This window comes from Nuphar pumila, chromosome 4 (genome assembly GCF_984573655.1).
Source record: "Nuphar pumila chromosome 4, dmNupPumi1.hap1.1, whole genome shotgun sequence".
Lineage (NCBI taxonomy): Eukaryota > Viridiplantae > Streptophyta > Magnoliopsida > Nymphaeales > Nymphaeaceae > Nuphar > Nuphar pumila.
In genome coordinates this window covers 51,329,772-51,351,859 of record NC_143252.1, presented here as the reverse complement: position 1 = coordinate 51,351,859, position 22,088 = coordinate 51,329,772, and the positions used below count along the sequence as shown (strand labels likewise).

Genomic DNA, 22,088 nt, shown 5'->3' with positions numbered 1-22,088 from the left:
GGTGACTGGGTGCACCTGGTCGAGCTCTGCTCGGACCAGGGTGCACCTGGTCGGGTCTGTCCGACAGGTAGACAGGCCAATCGAACCCTTCAACCTCCAAGAAACCTGAGAAAAAGAATGTAAAACAAGCTTAGACTATTACATACTATCCCAACGGTGCCAACACAAGAAATGCAAACAGAATGGCTAAATAGGTTGTAAGAATCCATACCGAAAACAAGGGTGTATGGGCTGAATGCAAGTTCATGTGACAACCATTTAAAGCAATGAGCATTTTAATGAAATCGAAAAGAGAGAAAGACAATGTAAAAGCATAGGGTCGATTTTATTTGAAGCATCATCACACACATTTTTTTTTTTGAAACCAAATAAAGATTTCGATTGGTTCTTTCTCCTTTCCTTTCATGGAACGAACGGGGAGGGAAACTCCAATATCAGTAACATATAAGAAAGGAAGAACTCTGGAAATCCACCTTGAGCCCTACATGCAAGCATTGCATTCGGCTCCTCTTGGCTTTATGTTCCACACATGCAAATTTTTTTTTCCAAGGAAAATGAATATATGTAAATGTGGCTTCACCTTAGATTTTTCGGAAGAGGAGGGTTTTGGTAGCAAGAGCTCCATGTCAACGGTGGCTAAGCCACACCCTACCACACAGCTAGGAGGGAAAAGAGAATGAGAAAGAGAGAGATGAGAGGGAAGAGAGGGAGCTCCAACTCGTCAACTCCAAAGGGATGCTGTCTCTCTCTCTCTTCTCGCTAAGTTTTTATATTCTAAAGCATAAAAACCAAAGGCTAGGATTAAACTGCAGAAGATGGGTGGCTGGGGTCAAACATGCCCCACCATTCTCTAAAGAAGCAATGAATGGCCACCCCATTCAGCCAATGCATGTCCTCTTTTCAAAAAATTCTAAAGCTCTTTCAAAAACGCCCCTAAAGGGCCTACACACATGCCATCAAAGTTCTAAGAAAATTACGTGGGGAGCCCTTAGGCTGCCGCCCACTTAAGCCAAACGTTGAGCACCTTTCAAGCTACAAAAAGGAAGTTTACAAAAGTGCCATGGGCTGCCGCCCACTTGGCCAACCCATGGCCGACACCTCAAACCGAAATGGAGTATTACCTCCATGCCACCGCCCAGACTGGTCATCCCTTGATCAGCTGGTCCTCATGGCCACAACCATCCCTATGAGAAACTCTCCCCATGGGTCTGGATCGCCCATGCTCGAATCCAAGCCCAAACACAATTTAACAATAAAATGATTGCATAATATATATATATATATATATATATATATATATATATATATATATATATATATATATATATATATATATATATATATATATATATATATATATATATATTACCACAACATGACATATTGCTTCAAAATCTCGCGAATGCCATAAAATATTCAAAGCTCCTTTGAAACATTTTCCCTCGTTTGCGAGAAATACTGTCGTTACGATACATGCACTATCGACAGACTTTTCTGGTAATTCACATGCATTGACGAGGTTTTTTCCTCGTTTGACCCTCAAATTCGGAGACAACCCAAATATATATATCATAAACTTTTCCTAGAAATTTCGGAAGTTAATTCGTCATAGATTTCCCTCAATTGCTTTTTATTTTAAACTTACGCAATTTTCGACTCGTATCTCCATAAAGGTACAAAAATGAAAAACTCGCGAATCTAACAAGAAATGTCTATTTACAGCAATATTTTGCATAATATTACCTCAAAGTTATCGTGGACCTTACATCCTCCCCTCCTTGAAAATGATTTCGTTCGCGAAATCACCGAAATTAGGTTATCTGGATACTTCTCTCTCATGCTTGCTTCAGGTTCTCATGTGCATTCTTCGATGCCATGGTGCTGCCAACGTACTTTAACTTGCGGAATAGTCTTAGTATGCAGAACTTGATCTCGTTGATCAACAATCTCTATAGGCCGTTCCGTCAAAGTCAGATCTTCCTGCACTTCCACGTCTTCGTAACGAATGATGTGAGATGGGTCGGGAATGTACTTCCTTAGCATCGACACATGGAAAACATTGTGAATGTGTGCATACTGTTGAGGTAGCTCAACATGATATGCCACTTTACTGATCCTTGCCAAAATCTCGAACGATCTAACATATCTAGGACTCAACTTCCCTTTCTTACCGAAACGGACCACACTCTTGGTCGGTGAAACTCTGACAAAAACCATGTCACCAACTTCGAATGATAATTCACGTCGTCTCTTATTGGCATAACTTTTTTGTTTATCTTGCGCTGCCTTCAAACGTTCTCGGATCTTCTGCACTTGCTAAGTGTAGTGTTGAAGAACAATCGACGATTCTCTAGATCTGTCGCTGATGTCGTCTCAATAAGACGGTGATCAACAGAGCCTCCCATACAATGCTTCGTGCGGAGCCATTCCGATACCAGCGTGATAACTGTTATTGTATGCAAATTCAACCAAACATAGGTGTGCATCCCATTTACCCTTCCAATCGAGCATACAGGCTCACAACATATCTTCTAGCATCTGAATAGTCCACTCGGATTGTCCATCTGTCTGAGGGTGAAAGGCTGTACTAAACTCCAACCTTGTACCCAAAGCTGATTGCAACTGACCCCAAAGTCGAGATGTGAACCTGGGATCACGATCTGAAATAATCGACAAAGGCACACCATGCAATCACACGATCTTTCTGACATGCAGGTCAGCTAAGCTCTCAAGAGACTGACTGATCATGATAGGTAAGAAATGAGTAGACTTGGTGAGTCTGTCCACGATTACCCAAATCGCATCATGCTTACGTCTTGTCTGCGACAAACCTACCACGAAATCCATCGTAACATCTTCCCATTTTCACTAAGGAATCTCGATCCTCTGCATGAAACCACCAGGACGCTGGTGTTCCATCTTGACTTGTTGATAAGTCAAGCATCTCGAAACGTATGCTGCTATCTCACGCTTTATACCGTTCCACCAATACTTTCGTTGCAAATCCTTAAACATTTTCGTTCCACCTGGATGAATTGTATATCTCGACATGTGAGCTTCATCAAGAATCTCTTTCTTCAGCTCAGGGTCGCTCGAAACCCAAAGTCGATCTCTAATGCGAATACCGCCATCATCTGACATACTAAAGAACATATCTTCTTGTCTTGCCAGGGCTAGAAACTTACCATACTGGTCGTCAAACTTCTGAGCTTCCACGATTCTAGGCAAAAACTCTGATCGAATGGTCAGACCAGACAGTCTAATCGATCCGCCACCAACTGAAAAAGGCTTCCAAACTACAAAATCTTCAATCAGTTTCTAGCTCCACACGAGACTAGCCAAAACACTACTCGACTTGCGACTAAGCGTATTTGCCACTACGTTCGCCTTACCAGTGTGGTAAGACAACATAAAGTCGTAATCCTTGATAAACTCGAGCCAACGTCATTGTCTCATGTTCAACTCCTTCTGAGAGAATAGATACTTGAGACTCTTGTGGTCCAAAAAGACCTCAAACGATTCCCCATACAAGTAATGTCGCCAAGATTTCAAAGCAAACACAACTGCTGCTAATTCCAAATCGTGTGTCGGGTAATTCCTCTCATGAGTCTTCAACTGCCTTAAAGCATAAGCAATCACCCTGCCATGCTGCATTAGCACGCAACCCAATCCTGTACCAGAGGCATCTGTGTACACCACAAACCCACCTCTGCCTGAAGGTAAAGCTAACACCGGCGAGGTTGTCAGCTTTGACTTCAAGATTTGGAAACTGTCTCCACAAGCACTATTCCACTCGAACTTGATGCATTTACGCAAAAGCTTTGTCAACGGTAAGGCAATCCTCGAAAAGTCTTGGATGAATCGTCGATAATATCCTGCCAACCCTAGAAAGTTGTGAATCCCTGAAACATTCTGAGGCTGCTTCCAGCCTAACACTGCTTCAACCTTCGCTAGATCAACTGGCACTCCATCTTTGGATATCACGTGACCCAGAAACATAACTTGCTCAAGCCAAAACTTGCACTTGGAGAACTTGGCAAACAACCGATGCTCACGAAGTACACTCAAAACAATGCGCAAATTTTCTTGATGCTGCTCAAATCTCTTTGAGTAGATCAAGATGTCATCTATAAACATGATCACGAACGTATCCATAAATGGATGAAAAATTCGGTTCATCAAGTCCATGAATGCAGTTAGTGCATTCGTGAGGCCAAAAGGCATCACCACGAACTTGTACAAGCCATACCTTGTTCGAAAAGTTATCTTCGCAATATCTTCCTCTCTAATACGAAGCTGATGATATCCCGATCTGAGGTCAATCTTTAAAAAAATCCTCGCTCTCTGCAACTGATCGAAAAGGTCTTCGATCCTGGGTAACGGGTATTTGTTCTTAATCTTCGCTTGGTTGAGCATCCGGTAGTCAATGCACAACCTTAGAGATCCGTCTTTCTTCTTTACGAACAACATTGGTGCTCCCCACGGGGAAGCACTGGGTCGAATGAAACCTTGTTCTAAAAGCTCTTTCAACTGCCGCTTCAATTCTTCAAGCTCTGTCGGAGCCATACGATAAGGTGCTTTGTAAATAGGAGTAGTTTCAGGCAACAACTCGATGCAAAATTCGATTTCTCGCTTCAGAGGTAAACCAGGCAATTCCTCTGGAAACACATCGGGAAACTCCTGAACCACGTCTAAGTCTTCGATCAGAACGATCTAAGGTTCAACTAGGGTAATACTGAGTAGAAACGCAGTACCCCCATTCCGTAAATACTTCTGGGCTTTGAAAGCAGAAATCAAACGACTATCTCGCAAGGGTCGAGAAAGCTTGATCTTCAAAATAGGACGATCAGGCTGAAAAAGAACAACTTTGCCTTCTCGACAGAAAACTTGAGCATGATACTCAAATAACCAATCCATGCTTAGAATGGCATCGAACTCTGTCATGTCTAGCAGGATCACATCAACTGACAAGTTCTGCCTTGCCACTGACACCTCGATGCTCGGAATATAGGAATCACAAAAAGATTGATCCCCTGTCGGAGTACGAACCTCCAACAGGTAATTCAAGGACTCTACGGTCAAAGGCAATGTTCTAGCAAATCTGATAGATATAAAGGAATGTGAAGCACCATAATCAAATAACGTAAAAGTTGCATGTTCTGCAATTGGAATAGTACCTTGGACCAACTCGCCTTTGGTCACTTGCTCCACTGTCGCTGCGTAGGCACGTCCTGCAATGGCTTTCTGGTTGCCTTGCTTCTGTTGATGTTGTTGCTGCGGCTGATATGACTGAGGCTATTTCTGCTACGCTGGCTGAGATGTTTCTGGTGTATTTCTCCTCTTATCGTCTGACTGCTTCTTTCGACAATCCTTTATATAGTGGTCCATCTTGCCATAATAGAGACATCCTCCTGTATCACGGGGCAAGGTCAACCTGGATGATCGCCGGAACACTTCGGACAACCAGCTGCTGTGATCTGCCTCTGAGGCTGCTGATACTGGCGCTGCTATTGCTGGTACTGGGGGTCATCGATTCTGATATTGCTGTTGTTGGTTGTTGTTTCTGTTCTTCTCCGAAGGTGGATGAAATTGCTTTCCACCTTGATGTTTCTGGAATCGACGCTTTTTATGCCAACTCTTTTGGCCTTGCTGCTGTTGTCCTCTGAATGCTGGTGTCCTCTAAGACTTTGGCCAATCCTGTTCTAGAAGTGAAGTTGTCTCAAGAGCCTCGTCAACAGTCCTAGGGGCACGCGTATACACCTTGGTACACAAAACTGGTTTCAAACCTCGAGCAAACTTCAGTGCTCGATCCTTCTCGATCGCATACAGGTTGGGGCAGTATCTCTCAAGGCTGCGGAAACGGGTGACATACTCTGCCAATATAGAACTTCCTTGCTGCAAGTCAAGGAATTCCTGCATCTTTCTGCTCCTCTTATGAGCCGGAAAATATGCTGCGAAGAAGGTTTCAACAAACTGCTCCCATGAGACTAGCTGATTATCAAACTTGATCTCCCAGGTGGTAGCCCACCACCTCTCAGCATCCTTTCGGAGACGGTACATCCCGAAATCAACCTTCCGATCATCGTTCATTTGCAAGACATGAAAGATCCACTCTATCTCTCGCACCCAGTCTTCTATTGCTTCCGGTGTCGATTTCCCATCAAACGAAGGATGATTCATACTCATAAATTGCTTGTATGGAACTACGGTAGCAGGAACTTGGGCAGGTGTTCACTGTCCTTGGGCGGTGTGCTAGATGTGATCACTAATGTTCCTCATGGCTTCAGCCTGATGGCCAACCACCTCCGTGAGGTTGTTGAGGGACTCCATCAGGTCGTCGCAACGAACACGCCACACCATCTCTAAATAAACAAAAATCATATATAAGCAACGAGATAAGTTCTTAAATGTAGAAAAATTCATTGCATTAATAAAAAAGTTTCATGCATTACATAACAGAAACACCCTTCATCCAAACAGGGTTATCCAAAACACTACTAATAACTTAAGCAAGAACTCAAAAACGAAACAGTGACTCAGTGTCTCTAACAACATAACATGACATCATCAAGGTTTGCTAGTATAAAAGTCTATGTAGTCTTTCCGACTTCCACAATGTCGCGGCCTGATACGAGGAGGAGAAACAGGAGTTCTCAACAGCGTATCAGATATCTCTTGGACTTCCATCAGTACTGGTGGCACAGGAGGATCCAACACATACTCTGATGAAACCGCGTAAGGATAAGATTCCAGAGAATACTGAAGAGAGTCTGGCGATCCATGCCTATCTCCTTCCTGACTGCCCACATCAACAATTATTAGTTCGGTGACCGAAGACACATCATCAATATCGTCAGCATTGCTCTTCCAGAGCTCATCTCACAGCTTCGTCTGACATTCTTCTTCGATATGCTCCCGAAGACTACAGTAGGGGCAATCGTATAATTCACGAGGAAAAATCTGTCCCGCGTGATCCACAAGACACCTGGCACACAGAGGTGCTTGTTGTGCTAACACATAGACATCTCGAGCTAAGTGTTGCACAACTCTGCCAAAGGACTCCTCGCCTTGAACCAAGTCCTGGAGAGCTTCCAAAATCTTCTCGTAACTTGGGTTCCTCGACATCTAACCCATACACATAGAACCAAGCATACAATTCTAAATAGAAGTAAGGAACATACTAATAAACAAAATTTAAACATACATATAGTGCGATGGACGATGCACGATGAAGTCTTGGACCACACTTAACCTCTGCTCTTATACCACTATTTGTGGCGCCCCAAGCCCCGACCTTGGAAAAATCCTTTGAATTTCTATGATTTTTTTTTTTGAAAATGGTTTTATGAGAAAAACAACGAAAAGCAAGTGAAAAGGGGTAACTAAGTAACAAGGCCGCAAGCCTGAACGGGCCACAGGTAAGTAAAGCATATATATATCATACAAGTATAAATCTCCAGTTTTAAAGAAGTATACAACCCATAAGTTTAAAAGTTACAGAAGGGAGATGAAGTACTATAAGTCTGTCAAAAGTATAGGGAAAACACTCCCTCAAAACTCAAAACCAATAGGAGCAGAATCTGCAACTAAGTGTGGGTCCCCAAGCCTCCACCGTGTGCCGTCGACATCACCAATGTACCTATTCATCACCTGCATCCCCATAAAACGGGGTCAGTACTCTTGCGAGTTGGTGAAGAAACAACGACATATAATCATTTCTCAAGAAACAGGTATCATTGCTATGATGGAACAATTAGAAACATTTACACTAAAGTACATGTGCGTGTGTCAAGTAAGTGCACGTGTGACAAGTACTAACAGGGTAAAGCAAATAACAGAACTGAGCAACTACCAAATATAAGCAGCTAGGGAAAAACTAAAGGAACAAAACAAGTACTGAAACAGTGAACAAGTAAAACAACATCTAGAGTATGTCAGCTGTGATTGATTAGTCTTTAAGTTCTTTTTATTACTCCTTCGGGTACGCGAAGGAACCTCACATTCTGTGAGTCATGCACCCGACGTCTGTTATTCAATTTTCCAATGTGATAACCGGGGATACTACAGACTGAGTAAACCTCATGTGAGCAGCCGCAACCGAGAGAAACTCTCGCATAGGTAAGAATTGCAATCCATTCTACTGCAGTAGTGAGGTATCTTGAAAGATCACCTCGACCTCCCTAACTTCGAGTGACTGGAGGTCAAAGGACAATACAACTCCTGTCAAAAAAAGTGTCGTAGTAACGACAAGTCACTCATGGTTGTACCATCCACCCTCTCCAAGGTGAACCGTCTGTGAATGGGGCGAAGCAGGGTTTATCTTTCTTAGGCTCATAATTCAGTCATACCTCCTATCGAGGAATTTGTGCCTCATGGTCTCCGTGGGGTACGCAAACGAGGACTTAGCCTGCCCATCCACGTGCTCAGCCTCACATGGCTAACAAGAGCACATCGCTCGTGAAAGCGATCATAACACCATTTTTATTCTGTTCATTACTAGGGTACATTCATCCATGAGCATACTTATAAAATGAAGGGCCATCGCTCAAAGACTCTAACTGAGTCAACGCTACACAACAATCTGTTTCACATAACCTGTGGTGTTCAAGTTTTTGTGCCATTCTTTCCATTACATGAATAAGGTGTAAAACCAAGAGTTTTAAAAAAAAATTAATTAAATTGTAACGGACCCGGGCCAGGTCGGGTCGGGTCCGGACCCGACCCAGGCCCGTCATCGATAGGGTTTTAAAATAACCCGACTCGAGAAGGGGATTTTGAGAAAAACCCCTTCCTGAGCGCCGCTCCTTGCCTGCAAAATTGGGCGGATTAGGGAAACCCAATGAGGGTTTCCCCATTCATCGCCTCCCTGTGCCCTTTAAGAACAACGTAGGAGGGCGAGGGGAGGCACGCCTCCCTCTCGAAGCCCTTTGCTCCCATCGCGCCGACCTCCTCCTTCGCTGTGCATGCCGTCGACGTCGTCGCCGCCGCAACAACCACTATCGACCGACGATGCCGGCGATCCTATTCCCAGGTACGCCGTCTCCCCTCTCTTCGCCTCTCTCTCTCTGTCATCTCGCCGGAAGGCACGACAGGAGGCCAATGGCCCCTGCCGTGCCCACCCTCTTCGCCTCCCTCTTCACCCCCCCCCCCTCTCTATCACCTCATCGGGAGGCTTGCAGGGGCTTGCAGGCGGCGCACGACCTCTGTCGCGGCCTCCCACCTCCTCTGTGCCCATTGGAGGCCCGACAGGTGGCCTATGGTGCCCCTGTCGTTCCCTTTTACCTTTGGGGGTTCGCCAGAGTGCTGACAGGGGACCAATGGCCCCTGCGACACACTCTCTTCCCTGTGGGTGATAGGGAGACCGATAGGAGGTCGGTTGCCCCCTGTCACCTCCGTCCTGATCTCTCTCCCTCTCTCTGTCGGTAGGGGTTGGCCCCGTGTCGCCTCTCGGCAGGGGCTGGCCCCTGCCACCTTGTTGCTGTCGGCAGGGGGGCTGGCCCCCTGCCGTGTCATGGCTGTTGACAGGGGCTCAACCCTTGCCGCTTCGAGGCTGTCGGCAAGGGCTCAGCCCCTGCCGCTTTAATGCTGTCGGCAGGGGCTCAGCCCCTGCCGCTTTAATGCTGTCGGCAGGGGCTCAGCCTCTACCGCTTTGTTGCTGTCGGCAGGGGCTGGGCCCTTGCCGTCTCGTTGTTGTCGGCAGGGGCTCAGCCCCGGTCGTCTCGTTGTTGTCGGCAGGGGCTCAGCCCTGGCTGCCTCGCTGCTGTCGGCAAGGGCTGGCTCCCCTACCGTCTCGCTGCTGTCGGTAGGGGCTGGCCCCCTGTCGCCTCGCTGTTTTCGACAAGGGCTCATCCCCTGTCACCCCGCTGTTGTCGACAGGCAGGGGCTTGCCCCATGTCACTTTTCTGATTTCGGCCAACAGGGGCACACCCCTGCTGCCTCTCTCTTTTTCAATTGTCAGGCCTGACTTTCTATTCTTCACATGATAAGTAATGTAGCGCTGAATACTCACACTTGTGCAGACTTCGCATCGAACCCCGCTCTGGCTCTGCAACCTGTGCCTCGTATCATCTACACCCGTAGACGCACGCAGCTGCACGACATCCCGAGGTAGGGGAAAGTCGCACGAGGATTTTGGATGAAAGAAATAAAACAAGACTTCTGAGATAGAATAGTTACTTTACATACCTGCTTATGTGAAGAAGTATTTAACTTATGATTGTCTGGTCAGTGTTTTCCTCTTTCTGATTCTTTTGAAATTGCATGCTTAATGTAAACTCTATGGGTGGACTCATTCTAGAGAGAATCGAGTAGTTCAATTGGCATACATGCTTACCTGTAGGATTACTTAACTTGTGATTGTTTGTTCTGCATGCTTATTCTTTTGAAATTACATACTTAATGGAAACTTTGTAAATAGACTCATTTCTAGAGAGAAACCCACCGCAATTCCTATTGTAACCGAACCTTAAGACATGTCCGGTATAAATTTTATGAGAGGTCATGGAGTACCTTGAAGTGGGCAATCAACACTTTATTGATATAGATGAGATAATGTCGGCCTCCACAGGCCAATTGCTAAAAGAGCAATACATGTCATGTATGAACCAAAAGAATCATAAAACATTAATTGTTACCCTCTTATCATAGTCGTACCTCTAGGAAGGTACGATCGTACTTGTTGGACAAGTACATCCCATGTGTGTTACGATGTTTGGATGATGAGGTTGTATAAACCTCGAGACGTGCATTTAGCACAATGCTGAGATCACATAAATGGTGACAACTCGCCCTCATAGGCAAGATGCTTGAGTGGGTCTAACAGACCAGAACATGTAGAACGGGGCGGCGGTTAAGAAACCCCCATCGTACCCATTCGACCTTCACGGTTCATCAAGGGAGATGATGGATGGTACAAAAACTCTGATGGACAGGTTGTTAACAACCACCCCACAGGCAAAAGACCCAGCTTCCCTAGTCATCAGAGTTAGGGGAATTGGGATTACCATAAATTATCCTAGGTGGTAACTCCCAGGTACTTCTGTAGAAGTTGGATACATCTATAGGCCATGAAGGCCTTTGGGGATTTACTCTCTTGGTCACTGACCATCCCCTTAGAAGCGGAATCAATCAGCCATCCGGGTTAATGAAAACACCTGACATAATATACCCCCGGATCGGTCTCGGCTGTTTCTACGTTTTGCGTCTGTGCGTACCCACATGCCAGTTAATATCAGAACTTAAAGAATATCTTTTTGAATAGTTGTAGATGATTGAGACTTACACTGCTTGAAATGCTTCAAACAATAGCTCTTTGCACATATTACACTTGTTAGAATAGATTACAATGATATTGGTTGTTTTAATATAATAATTGCTTATCTCATGAATGTCCTATTTTATTTTATTCTAGTTATCTATTCGTGTACATACTGGTTTGTTATGAAACTGACCCATTTCATGGGCAGGTGAGGAGTAGGACTTCACAGGCGGCCGATGGCGTGGTGCAATATGGCTCAAGATTTCCCTTTTTTCTGCTGGCGTCTTGGCTCTAAGTTTTAGAGTTTTCTTTAGATTATGGAACTTTGGGAAATTGCTTATTTTGTAATAAACTGCAGATTTTATTAATAATCTATTGCATTATTTTCTCAATTCCTTTTTAGTAGTTGTTCATGTGAATGATGGTCTTTCAGCTAACGTACCCAGGATTGTTGACTTGTGCTCCTTTCTAAATGTCTTCCGCTGTCGTTTTTAAAAGTGAAAACTTTAAATCTTTGAAAGGTTTTTCGATAATGTTTTCGAAATCACAAGTTAAAATTTTAGGGCGTTACAACTGGGTATCAGAGCCAGATCAGAAAGAGGTGAATCTTGACTATTGAGCATCCCATCGTGCTGTAAGTCTTTGATATTTTATAGAATGTTTAGACTAAATTATATTCTTTTCTTTATTCATAGTACAATCCGAAAGATGGATTTGTTTGCTGGTTCTAGTGGTAGTCATGGCAGGGGCACGCGTAGGGTGCGTGGCCATTCCGTAAGGGAGAGGGGCAGACATGGAATGTTCGGGGCTGGTGTAAACACCCCAAATTTTCATTCACCTCCCCGACATTTCCACCAAGCATCATCATTCAGCCTTTTGAAATCGCCGGAGGGAAAAATGGTCATTTTCTGAGCCCGGACCTTACAGAAGTCTAAATTGCATCTGCAACTCTCAAAATTTCTCTATTTTTAGCTTAGATGTTCAAAATTTTATTCCTGACAGGAGACAGGCATCTCCAAGTCTTGGTTCAAGATTCTATTGCATAAGACATGACATTGCATATCATTGCATGAGCATTTCATATCACTGCACTGCACAGCATGTCATTTCGAGGTCCAAAACTCTCGATTTCAAAATTTTCAATTTTAACTCTTTTCAAAATTGATTTCAAAACCCTGGGTCTTCAAAATTATCAATTCTTTTCATTTTACCCCCAGGGCTCTGAATTTCAAGATATTTCCTCAGGAAAACATTCTGGATAATTTTCAATAAAGTTCAACTCAGATTTTGCCTTTTGTCAGCTATTTCAACTGTCTTCTTTTTACAAAATCGCCCTACAGGGGCCAACTCTTTCCAAAAAATTCTGTTTTACCAATTAGTCCGGATTTTATGAAAATTCCAAAAAGAGGTTGTTGTCTTGTCCTTATTTCAAAAAAGAAGCAATGTGAGACCCACATTGAGGTGGTGTCACACAGGCTTTTCTTTTGAAAAACCCAAAAATATAGGAGCCTTGTCCCCTGGATTGGTGCCACTTGTCTTCTCTCTCTCCTCCCATTTACCTACCAAGTGTCAGTGTGGGGCTACCTTAAGAAGCCGCCACATGTCATCCCATTTATCTGCCATGTGTCAGTATCCAACATATTCATCCTGCGCTATGTGTCATTCCAAAGATCATCCATGAGATGCCACGTGTCATGTGTTGTCCTGTCCAGAAAAAGCAAAACTTGTCTCCTCCGCGGTGGCGCCATTTGAAGAGTGTCTCCTGCAGAGGACACGTGTCAACCTCTCCCTCTTTCAGAAAAAGTAGACTGACACATGTCTCTTCCTACTTTTCTCAGAAAAGTAGGAGACACATGTCACTCCTAGCTTCCTCCAGAAAAGGTAGGCTTGTCTCCTCTGAGGTGGCGCCATTTGAAATTTGTCTCCTGCAAAAGGACACATGTCATCCTCTACTCTTTTCAGAAAAAGCAAATGCCATGTGTCATCCTCTACTCTTTTCAGAAAAAGCAAATGCCATGTGTCACTCTCTGCTCTTCTCAGAAAAAGTAGATGCCATGTGTCATTCCTGCTCTCTTCAAAAAAACTGAAATTCAAATATTCAAATCTCTCCAGAGGTGGCGCAAATCCTGAACTTCACCTTTTCCATTTTGTCTGAGATGGCGCCACATGGCTTGGACCTCCTTCTCTTCCCTCTGCCACGTGTCATTCTCTGCTTCTTTCAGAAAAGGCAGGAGACACATGTCATCTCCAGCCTCCTTCAAAAAAAGTAGAGGACACATGTCATGTCTAGCTTCCTTCAGAAAAAGTAGAAGACACATGTCACTCTCGGCTTCCTTCAGAAAATCAACCATTCAAAAATTTTCAGACAAGAGCTAGGTGGCGAAAATCCTGGAGTTCTACCTTTTTCTACTTTGAATATGAGGGCGCCACATGTCCCTTGCTTTTCCCTTCTGCCACATGGCATTGTAGGAGCCACTTTGAGGAACCACCACATGTCCACTCTCCATTCCTCCAGGGCCAACCTCCATTTGAAATTCAAATTCTCCTCTGAGGTGGCGCCATTTGAGAGAACTCCTCCAGACAGCTGACACTTGTCTGCCACATGTCCAGACCTCCCTGCATCAGAAAAAGTAGAAAAACCCCCCTTTGAGGTGGCGCATTCTGCTTCCTCGATTCCTGTTCTCTTGCCACATGGCAGTGTGGAGCAACTTGGAGGGGGCGCCACATGTCCGCCTCTCATTTCCTACAGAAAAGTAGAATTTGAATTCCTCTGAGGTGGCACAGTCTGCTTCCTCCACTCCTGTCCTTCTGACACATGTCAAGAGCCTCTAGAGGTGGCGCCACATGGCATGCTCCTACTGTTTCCAGCTTTACACCTCAAACCTCCTTTTGAGGTGGCGCCAATCCAGATCCCCACTTGGCTTCATTTTTTATTTTTATTTTATTTAAAATAAAAGTAGCCCACCATGAGGTGGCGCCACATGAGGGCTCCCTGCAAAAAGCCAAATTTTGAATTTCAAACCCCAGGTAGCACCCCCTGAGGTGGCGCCATCTGGGAGCTTCCTGCAGAGAAAATCAAGCAGACCCAAATTTTGAAAAATTTCAAATCCTGCTGAGGTGTCTCAACCACAAATTTCCTATTTTATTTTCTCAAAAAATCAAAATAGCACCCCCTGAGATGGCGCCACATGGAGGGCTCAGATTGAGCCTGTTTGAAATTCAAATTTTTCAGAAAAATTCTATAAAAACAAGGCTCCACGCCCAGCCTAAGGAGCTTCTTTTGGACTTTGAAATTCAATCTAGCTTTTCTTCAGAACACGATTTTGAACTTTGGAGTTCACGCCCCCCTTGGGCTCAGTGGAGAAGGTGCAGTGAAGTACCTACATTGCTCGTGCTGTGGCCAATTCGATTCAAGCGTGGGTCGATCTTGGTGAATCATCCGAAGCCTGGATCGAAGGACGAACGAAGCCCTTGGAAGCAGTCCCTATCAAGAGTTTCAAAGCTGCGTAACAAAGCAAGGTGCACCTCTTTTCCTCTTGATTTTATATCATGATTTGATTCGGGTGTCGTTTGAAGAAAGAGCTCATCCGAGGGATGGATTGAGCTATTCTCATAAAACGACATATATAAAAATACATAATTATGCTTTCTTGATGATTTTTAGCATTCATGCATTTAGCTAGATTTGATTTGTATTTTATTTCATTAAATTAGCATGTTTTATAGGTTAATTAGGTTTAACTAAGCATTTATTTCAATTCTGCTCAATTTCAGTAGTTCTCTGTTTTTGTCAGTCAGTCCACACGTCATTTCATGCATTTTTTTTTCTTTAAAAATTCCAAAAAAATCATGGAATGCGCTTTTAGGTGTCCTTAGAAATGTTCCAAAAATTCAGAGAGATTTGAATTCGTTTACTGTGGTAAACGTTCAAAAAGGTGAGTCTGGTTTTATTACCCGAGATGCATTTTAAAATGTTATTTTTGACTTATAAAATCGAGATCTCCCTCATGAGAGATCCGATTTTCGACCGGAAATATGTTTTGAACTCGGGAGAATGTCTAGTTTTTAACATGATTTTCGAAGATTTTTCGGATTTTTTTTATGTCTGACAAAAATCCGAGAGTTTGGGACACGTGTCAGAGCCTAATTTGGGCCTCTGAGACTTTGGATCGACTTAAGGCTGTGGGTTCTCTTTGGGTATTGCTCCAAATCCGAATCTGTAAAACGTGAATGTCATGTTCGGGATGTCCTCTGTTTGCATCTGAAAGCCTGTGATTTTTAGAACAGTTGTGATATCTGTTTTGGATTTTTCTTGCCAGTCACCTGTTTGGTCACATTTGTCTGTTCTGTCGATTTAGGAATGAAAAGTTATATTTTTATCCATATTTATGTTAATTAAATGCCGAAGTCATGAACATAAAAGTTGTTTCAGTAGATGTCGTGAGTAGCTCTGTTAAATATCAGAAATTTCCATGGCTGTTTTCTATTTTTTTAGCATTTTCTATCAGATTAGGTTGATTTTACCTTCATCAGAACCAAATCCCTGTTACCGAACTCACCATGGTTCAAATCCTGAGGATGTAAAAACAAAAAGTGTTCCATTTTTAGTCCTTTAGAAGTCTGCAAAATATCAGAAGTTGTCATGGTGTAAATCTTGCATTATCATATTAAGCATTGCATTTGGTTCGGGTCCGTAGGTGAAATCCACCCTTTTTAGGACTTTCTTTAAAGTTTAGCATTCAAATAATATCATTTCGTGATTTTTAGCATTCTAGGCTGTTTGTCAGAGTATGTAGATGCTTCATACCGAATTTGGTGTAATTTGGAATTCATTTGAGGCTTGATTTAGCCATATCATCAAAACAGGGCCCCGCGGGACTCGGATCCAAGCGAAAAACAAGCGAAATTCGTTATTTTGGATAAATTGCAAAATATCAAATTCTGATTTTACAGTCCTAATGTGTTTAGCAGCATGTCATCATGCCTCATACTGCATTTCATCATCATTTGATTCAATTTGAATTTCAAAATATCAATTTTACCAAATTTTCCTTCAGAAAACCCTGATTTTAAAGGTATAACTTTATAATTAGGGGTATTTTGGTCATTTTGACCACCATTTCGAATTTCAAACTATTTTCTACTGAATTTCTTGCATTTTCATCATTTTAAATATCAAGGAAGTATGAGAATAGAGTTTATATCCAATTAAGTCCAATAATTTCATAATATTATTGGAAAATCTTGGAAAAACCCACATATTTGAACTAACCCCATTTCAAGTTTGGCAGGGACATTCAAAAGAAGGAGCTGAAGTCTGCAAATTTCTTTTATTTCATTTATTTAGTGATGTAATAATGTAAAATTTGGAATAAGAGATTTAATTTCCCGCTTAGACTAGGATGCATATCATATAGTTTGAATTTATGCAATATCCTGTTTCTATGATTCATGCATTTTATTTCAAAAGCACTATGGATGTACACGAATGGCACGTGCACCAACTCTTAGGGAGTTGATGAACTTGGTGAAATCCATATTTACGGCCCTAGTCGGAATATGGACGAGACCCAGATCCATCATCTTTCTACTAGTCACATTGAGCCTACACTCTTAGGCTATCTTAAAATGCACATCATATTTCTAATATTTTCAAAGTATTGTGCATTAAATCAATTAAACTCTGAACATATTCATGGCCACAATCAGGATATGCGAAGGATTTATTTTGACTTAATACACATTTTTCCAACAAATTTCTTAGAAAATCTTTCAAAGTGCATTCATTCACTCATATCATTTGCATCATGAAATCATTGGTTTTCTCAAGATTTTCTCAAGAAAATTTCATTCTCAAGAAATCGATTTCTCAAGAAACTCTGAGAATTTTTCAAAAATCGGTTTTCTCAAGTCAAGTTTTTCCACAGTTTTCTATGGAAAAGGTTATTTTCTCAAGATTTTCAAAAGAAGTCTCTCACTTTCCTCAAAGATCAAACTCAATTTCCAAGTGTTTCAAGGCCAAGATTCTCAGGATTTCAGTTTCCCGAGTTTCAATTCTCCCTCTCCAAAGAATTTTCCAATGAATTTCAATCATTTTCCAAAGAAAACTTTCAAAACTTGAAGCTTTTCCTGACAAGCATTTTTCCTTCAAACGTTTACCTTCTTCTCAAGAATTCTTTCCATTTTCTCAGGATTTCCATCATTTTCCTAAGAAAATTCTCAAAGTTCAAGTTTTCCTGAGAAGTGTTTCCCTTTTCAAATGTTCACCTTTTTCTCAAGAATCACTTTTATTTTCTTAGGATTTTCATCCATTCATGATTTTCTCACATCTTTATGAACTTTCTCGTGATTTCAAAACCTCTTTCACATGAGTTTTCCTGAGAAATTGATTTCCATCATTTGCCTTAGAACTATTTCCAACTCCAAAACCTTTTCTGAGCATACATCATGTCTTTCCAAGTTACATTTTACAAAACTTCATAGCACATGCCTGAGTTCTCTATGCATTTAGGATAGAACATGATTTTGGTAATTTAGCTAAGTCAAGCACAATTTTGGTCCTTGGTTCGATTACCCTTGTTAAAGGCGGCAGGAACGGTCGAACCTCGTACCGACAGGTCGAGCCCCATCCCATGGATTTTCCTGCAATTTTCAAAACGGAGGTGAGTATTTCAAAACAATTTCCAAAATCCGGTCAAGTTTGAAGCGCGAAAGATTTTCCCTCTCACTTCCGCAAGGAAGAGAAGACAGGGAAAATTTCGCGACGATAACAGGTTTGGCGACCGTGATGGGACCTGTCCTTGTCTGATTAAAATTATGCTTGACTTAGTTCAATTATTGAAATTATGTTCACAAAATGTCAGCTCTTTACTTTTTATATCATGTGAGCCTAGGAGCCTAGATTCTGACCTAGCTGACATTGATTGCATATAGCCTAGGCATGGTTTGGTAGGACCAGATTGAGGAGAAATTTTCATGCTCACATAGACTTAGGTCTAAATACAACTCTCCTCAATTTAGGATCTGAATGCAAACAATGTATGCTTCTTCAAAGTTTTCAAAATCTATCTCTCTAGGATTTACAGCCCTCTATTTCTTGCATGTGATCATTTTTCAAACCTCTTTTACCTATCATTACCCGGTCTTCACGTTGCTGGACTCTCTTCCAGAACCCTAGTTCGGGACAGAGCCTCACAACTGGGCCAACTATTTGGGTTAACACCCCCCTACCACGTACCGCGGGCCACAGTCTGAAGTATATTGGTAGGCGCTCAAGGATGTTGGAAAACCTTTCCTTAGAACCAGAGTTGAAATTATATGCCACGTACCTCAGATTTCGATTCAGGTATATCGGCATAACTGGATTGGACAAAGATGATCTGAACCTAGAGTTAGGATTAAGGTCCTACAACTATTTTTCAAAATGATGCATCTAGAGTCAGCCTCTTAGGGAGTGTTGTATGTGCATAAATGTTTGTGCAGGATGTGATTGTATGTGTTATTTCCTTAATTCTTTTCCCAATGTTTTCCAACTTATTAGGCCTTTTTCAAGATATCCTTATTTTCCATGAGATCTTTTTCTCAAACCCTGGATGATTTTCGCAAATATCAAATTTCTTTCAAAACTCCAGGCGATTTTCCATTCTACCTTTCTACTGGATCTCGAATTTCCAGATGCATTTTTATCCTGCCTGCAATTTTCCAAAATCATATGTTTTCTCTCATTGGATTTTCAATCCTTTTGTCTATTTGCAAAATTCTTCACCTTGCATACCTTGATTATTGTGGCGGAAATTGTTTACCCACTTGCCTTCTCCTTATTCTAAATCCGTTTGCGGATTGTTTTTCCAAAAGATATCTCTTTCCTTCAAAAATGGTGTTTTCCTCGTGGTTGACGACCTCGCCTAGGTAACAAGGCACATTTTCTGTTGTTTATTTCTCTTATAAAGAATGACAACACAATTGTCATAATCCTTATGACGACTCAATCCCTAGTAATGGGATACTCTTCCAATGGTCTACCATATTTTCCTCAATATTTTCCTCCAAACATCTAAAAATTTTCCTCAAAATTTGATCCTGTCTTTGCCCTGCAGAGTCCTGCAGCGAGCCTTCTTTAAATTTTATTCCCTCTTCCCAGTTACACTGGGGCATCTTTTGAAAATTTGTTTTCAAACATTCTGTATGCAGGCAGGATAAACCAATCTCTTATTTTGCATGTGTAAACACCCCAAATTTTCACCCTCATCCAGTGTCATTACAGATCATTGCATGTCATTGCATGTATTCTGCATAGCATTGCATGTCATTGCATAGCATTGCATGTCATTGCATCTCATTTTCGAGATCCAGCACTCCTATTTCAAAACATTCAATCCAGATTTGAATTTTAAAAGCTTTTATTTCAAAATCAATTTCAAAACCTGGGTTTTTATTCAATACTCTGTCATTTTCTAACCCCAGGACTTTATATTTCGAAATATTTTCTCAGAAAACAATCTGGATTCATTTCAAATTCAAATTTTAATCGATTTCAATTCACAGATGAGACCCATTGAGGTGGTGTCGCTTCTGAATTCCTCTATTCATCAAATTTCTCAAATCTTTGAAAGTTTCAGTCCGATCAGGACTTTGTCTCAGAGTCCTAATCCGGTCAGGAGTCTGGTTTTTAAGTCTGTTTTACTTCCATTTTCAGTCTTTTTCGATTATTTTCAAAATTTAGGTCATTTTACATAGTCCAGTTAGTTCAGGATTCTATTTTAGAGTTCGGTTGAGTTAGGAGTCTAACCCTGACTGTGTTTTCTGACTTATTTCATCATTTCTTGATAAAATCTTTTGAAAATTCTTTCATTTGGCTTTTAAAATCTAAAATCTCAGAGTCCTAAGAGTTCAGGACTCTAACCCGGAGTTCCAGTTCGCTTGAGACCCTATTTTCAAAGATCTTGAATTTCAAATATCGATTTTAACCCCTTTTCAAAGTCATTTTCAGTGTTTATTTCAAAATTTCTAAAACTCGATGTGGGCCCACTCAGTTGGCACCATATCCAGAGGAATTCTAATTCAGTTAGAACCCTATGCCATTTCAAAAATCCTAATTTTAAGATTACTTTTGAAAATCCTTTTGAAAACTCCTTCAATTTCAAGTTTTAAAATCATCTTTTTGTAAAAACTCAAGTAGGGCCCACTCGGGGTGGTGCCATATTCGAGTCAGTCAGGGCTAGACTAGGGTTAGTTGATGTCTTGGTTAGTGTTAGAGGTTTAGAAGAGTCAAAACCATTTTGAAAAACTCATTTTTAAAAGTTAGTTTTTAAAACTAGTGTTTTTAAAGGTTTTTAAAGGTGTTTTAAAAACCCAATGTGAGAAAATGCCAAGTGGCACCACATTTGGGGATTTTCTAGGTTTAGCTAGGGGCTAATTAGGACTTAATTAGGATAATCTAGGCTAGGGTTAGTTAGGTAAACTCACACCAAAATCGCCCCCCTTAGAGAGTCCAAGATTTTCAAAAGTGTTAAAATTTAAACCTAATTTTTTTATTATAAATAGATGCATAAGGGGGGTCGATTTTTCTAACTTGCTTTCCTTTGGATTCTTGGAGCTTCTCTCTCTTCTCCAGCCCTTCCTCCATTGCTGCAACTCCAAGGTATGAATTCCTTTGCCTTTTTCATATTTTATTTAATGATTTTAATGTTTTAAACCTAGATCTAGGCGTAGATACCCCTCCTTATGGAAGATCAACCATGGTTTCACCTCAAGAACCATCAAGAATCAGCAAGAACAATCCAAGAAGGTGATCTAACCCTGTTTTGGGTGATTTACAGGGATTTTAATCCATTAGAATTGATTTTAATATGATTCTTTACATTATTAACCAATAAAATATATGATTTACCCTTTTTAATGGGTTAAATCTATGTTTTAAAGGTGATATCAAATTCCAGCCATTGATTCCCTGTTTTTATTTTATTTTCATGGTTTATTCATTTTTGTTTTACGTTCTATAGCATAGAAATAAGTTTTATTTACTGTTTTATGGTTTATTTTATTTATTTACATTAGTTAATGCATGGTTTTTCAAGTTTCTTAAATTTCTGTGTGTTTTAGGTTTAGAACAGTAAAGATAATGTTATTTCGGATTGAAGTTCTCATTTTTTATTTCTGATTTTTTTATATGTGATGCATGAATGATTTATTGAGTTAATGTAGAAAAATCAGAGGTTTTGGACCTCGGGAACTCTGTAAAAAAAAATTAGACATCAAATCGGGTTTTTAAAGCTTTAAAATCATGGTTAAAATCAAGAAGGTAACTTGCTGTGATGATATTTCTCTCATCTTATATCCGATTTTAGATCTGTAAAGTGCTATGGATTCACATTGAGTAGATCTGTCTGTTGTGAAATTTTCGGATTTTTTTATCACTGTTTAGTATTTTTCCCCTTTTAGAGAATCTGTTTTTAAAGTTAAAACTCGTTAGGGTTTACCAAAACCCTAATCAGACTTGTGTTAGTCATAAATCCCAAACCACAGATCCGATTCATGATCTGTAAAATGTGAGTATTGTTATTTTTCTGTCTACTGTTCACCACTAAAATTTCAGAGATTTTTGTTTAGAATTGCTATTTATGTCTGTATTTTCAATCTGGAATAGCTGTTTTAATCCCTGTTAAGAGTGATATATTTTAGCTCAGATTGCCGGAAGGGTTTCTCCTTAACCGGAGATGATGTTTCCGATCTTTAAATTGGGAAATCTCTGTTTTTCTTCTTAGTTAGTCTCTGTAAAATTGCATAAATTTCCATGGAGATTTAACCCCTGGTTCAGGTCTTGGATTGAGAC

General features: G+C 41.2%; 2 protein-coding genes across 2 annotated transcripts; both read right to left on the bottom strand.

The window, feature by feature from the left end:
* Window positions 1-2,868: 2,868 nt before the first annotated feature.
* On the bottom strand, window positions 2,869-4,944 carry LOC149840212 (uncharacterized). Its single transcript, XM_090005025.1, has 3 exons — window positions 4,755-4,944; window positions 4,509-4,658; window positions 2,869-3,278 (listed from the first exon to the last, which is right to left on the bottom strand). The coding sequence occupies exons 1-3, from the start codon at window positions 4,942-4,944 to the stop codon at window positions 2,869-2,871; spliced, it is 750 nt and encodes a 249-aa protein (XP_089861151.1).
* A 735-nt stretch (window positions 4,945-5,679) lies between these two features.
* LOC149840211 (uncharacterized) lies at window positions 5,680-6,180 on the bottom strand. Its single transcript, XM_090005024.1, has one exon. It carries the CDS (start codon window positions 6,178-6,180, stop codon window positions 5,680-5,682), a length of 501 nt encoding a protein of 166 aa, XP_089861150.1.
* Window positions 6,181-22,088: the final 15,908 nt, after the last annotated feature.

What these genes read in the sequence shown, in the direction of transcription:
- LOC149840212 (XM_090005025.1), bottom strand. Translation starts at nt 4,944, where the DNA reads ATGACAGAGTTCGATGCCATTCTAAGCATGGATTGGTTATTTGAGTAT. An exon ending in GAAGTATTTACGGAATGGGG is followed by an intron (nt 4,659 to 4,754) that starts GTACTGCGTTTC and finishes ATGTGTTTCCAG; the next exon opens with AGGAATTGCCTGGTTTACCT. An exon ending in GAAAGAGCTTTTAGAACAAG is followed by an intron (nt 3,279 to 4,508) that starts GTTTCATTCGAC and finishes AGCCTTTTTCAG; the next exon opens with TTGGTGGCGGATCGATTAGA.
- LOC149840211 (XM_090005024.1), bottom strand. Translation starts at nt 6,180, where the DNA reads ATGAATCATCCTTCGTTTGATGGGAAATCGACACCGGAAGCAATAGAA.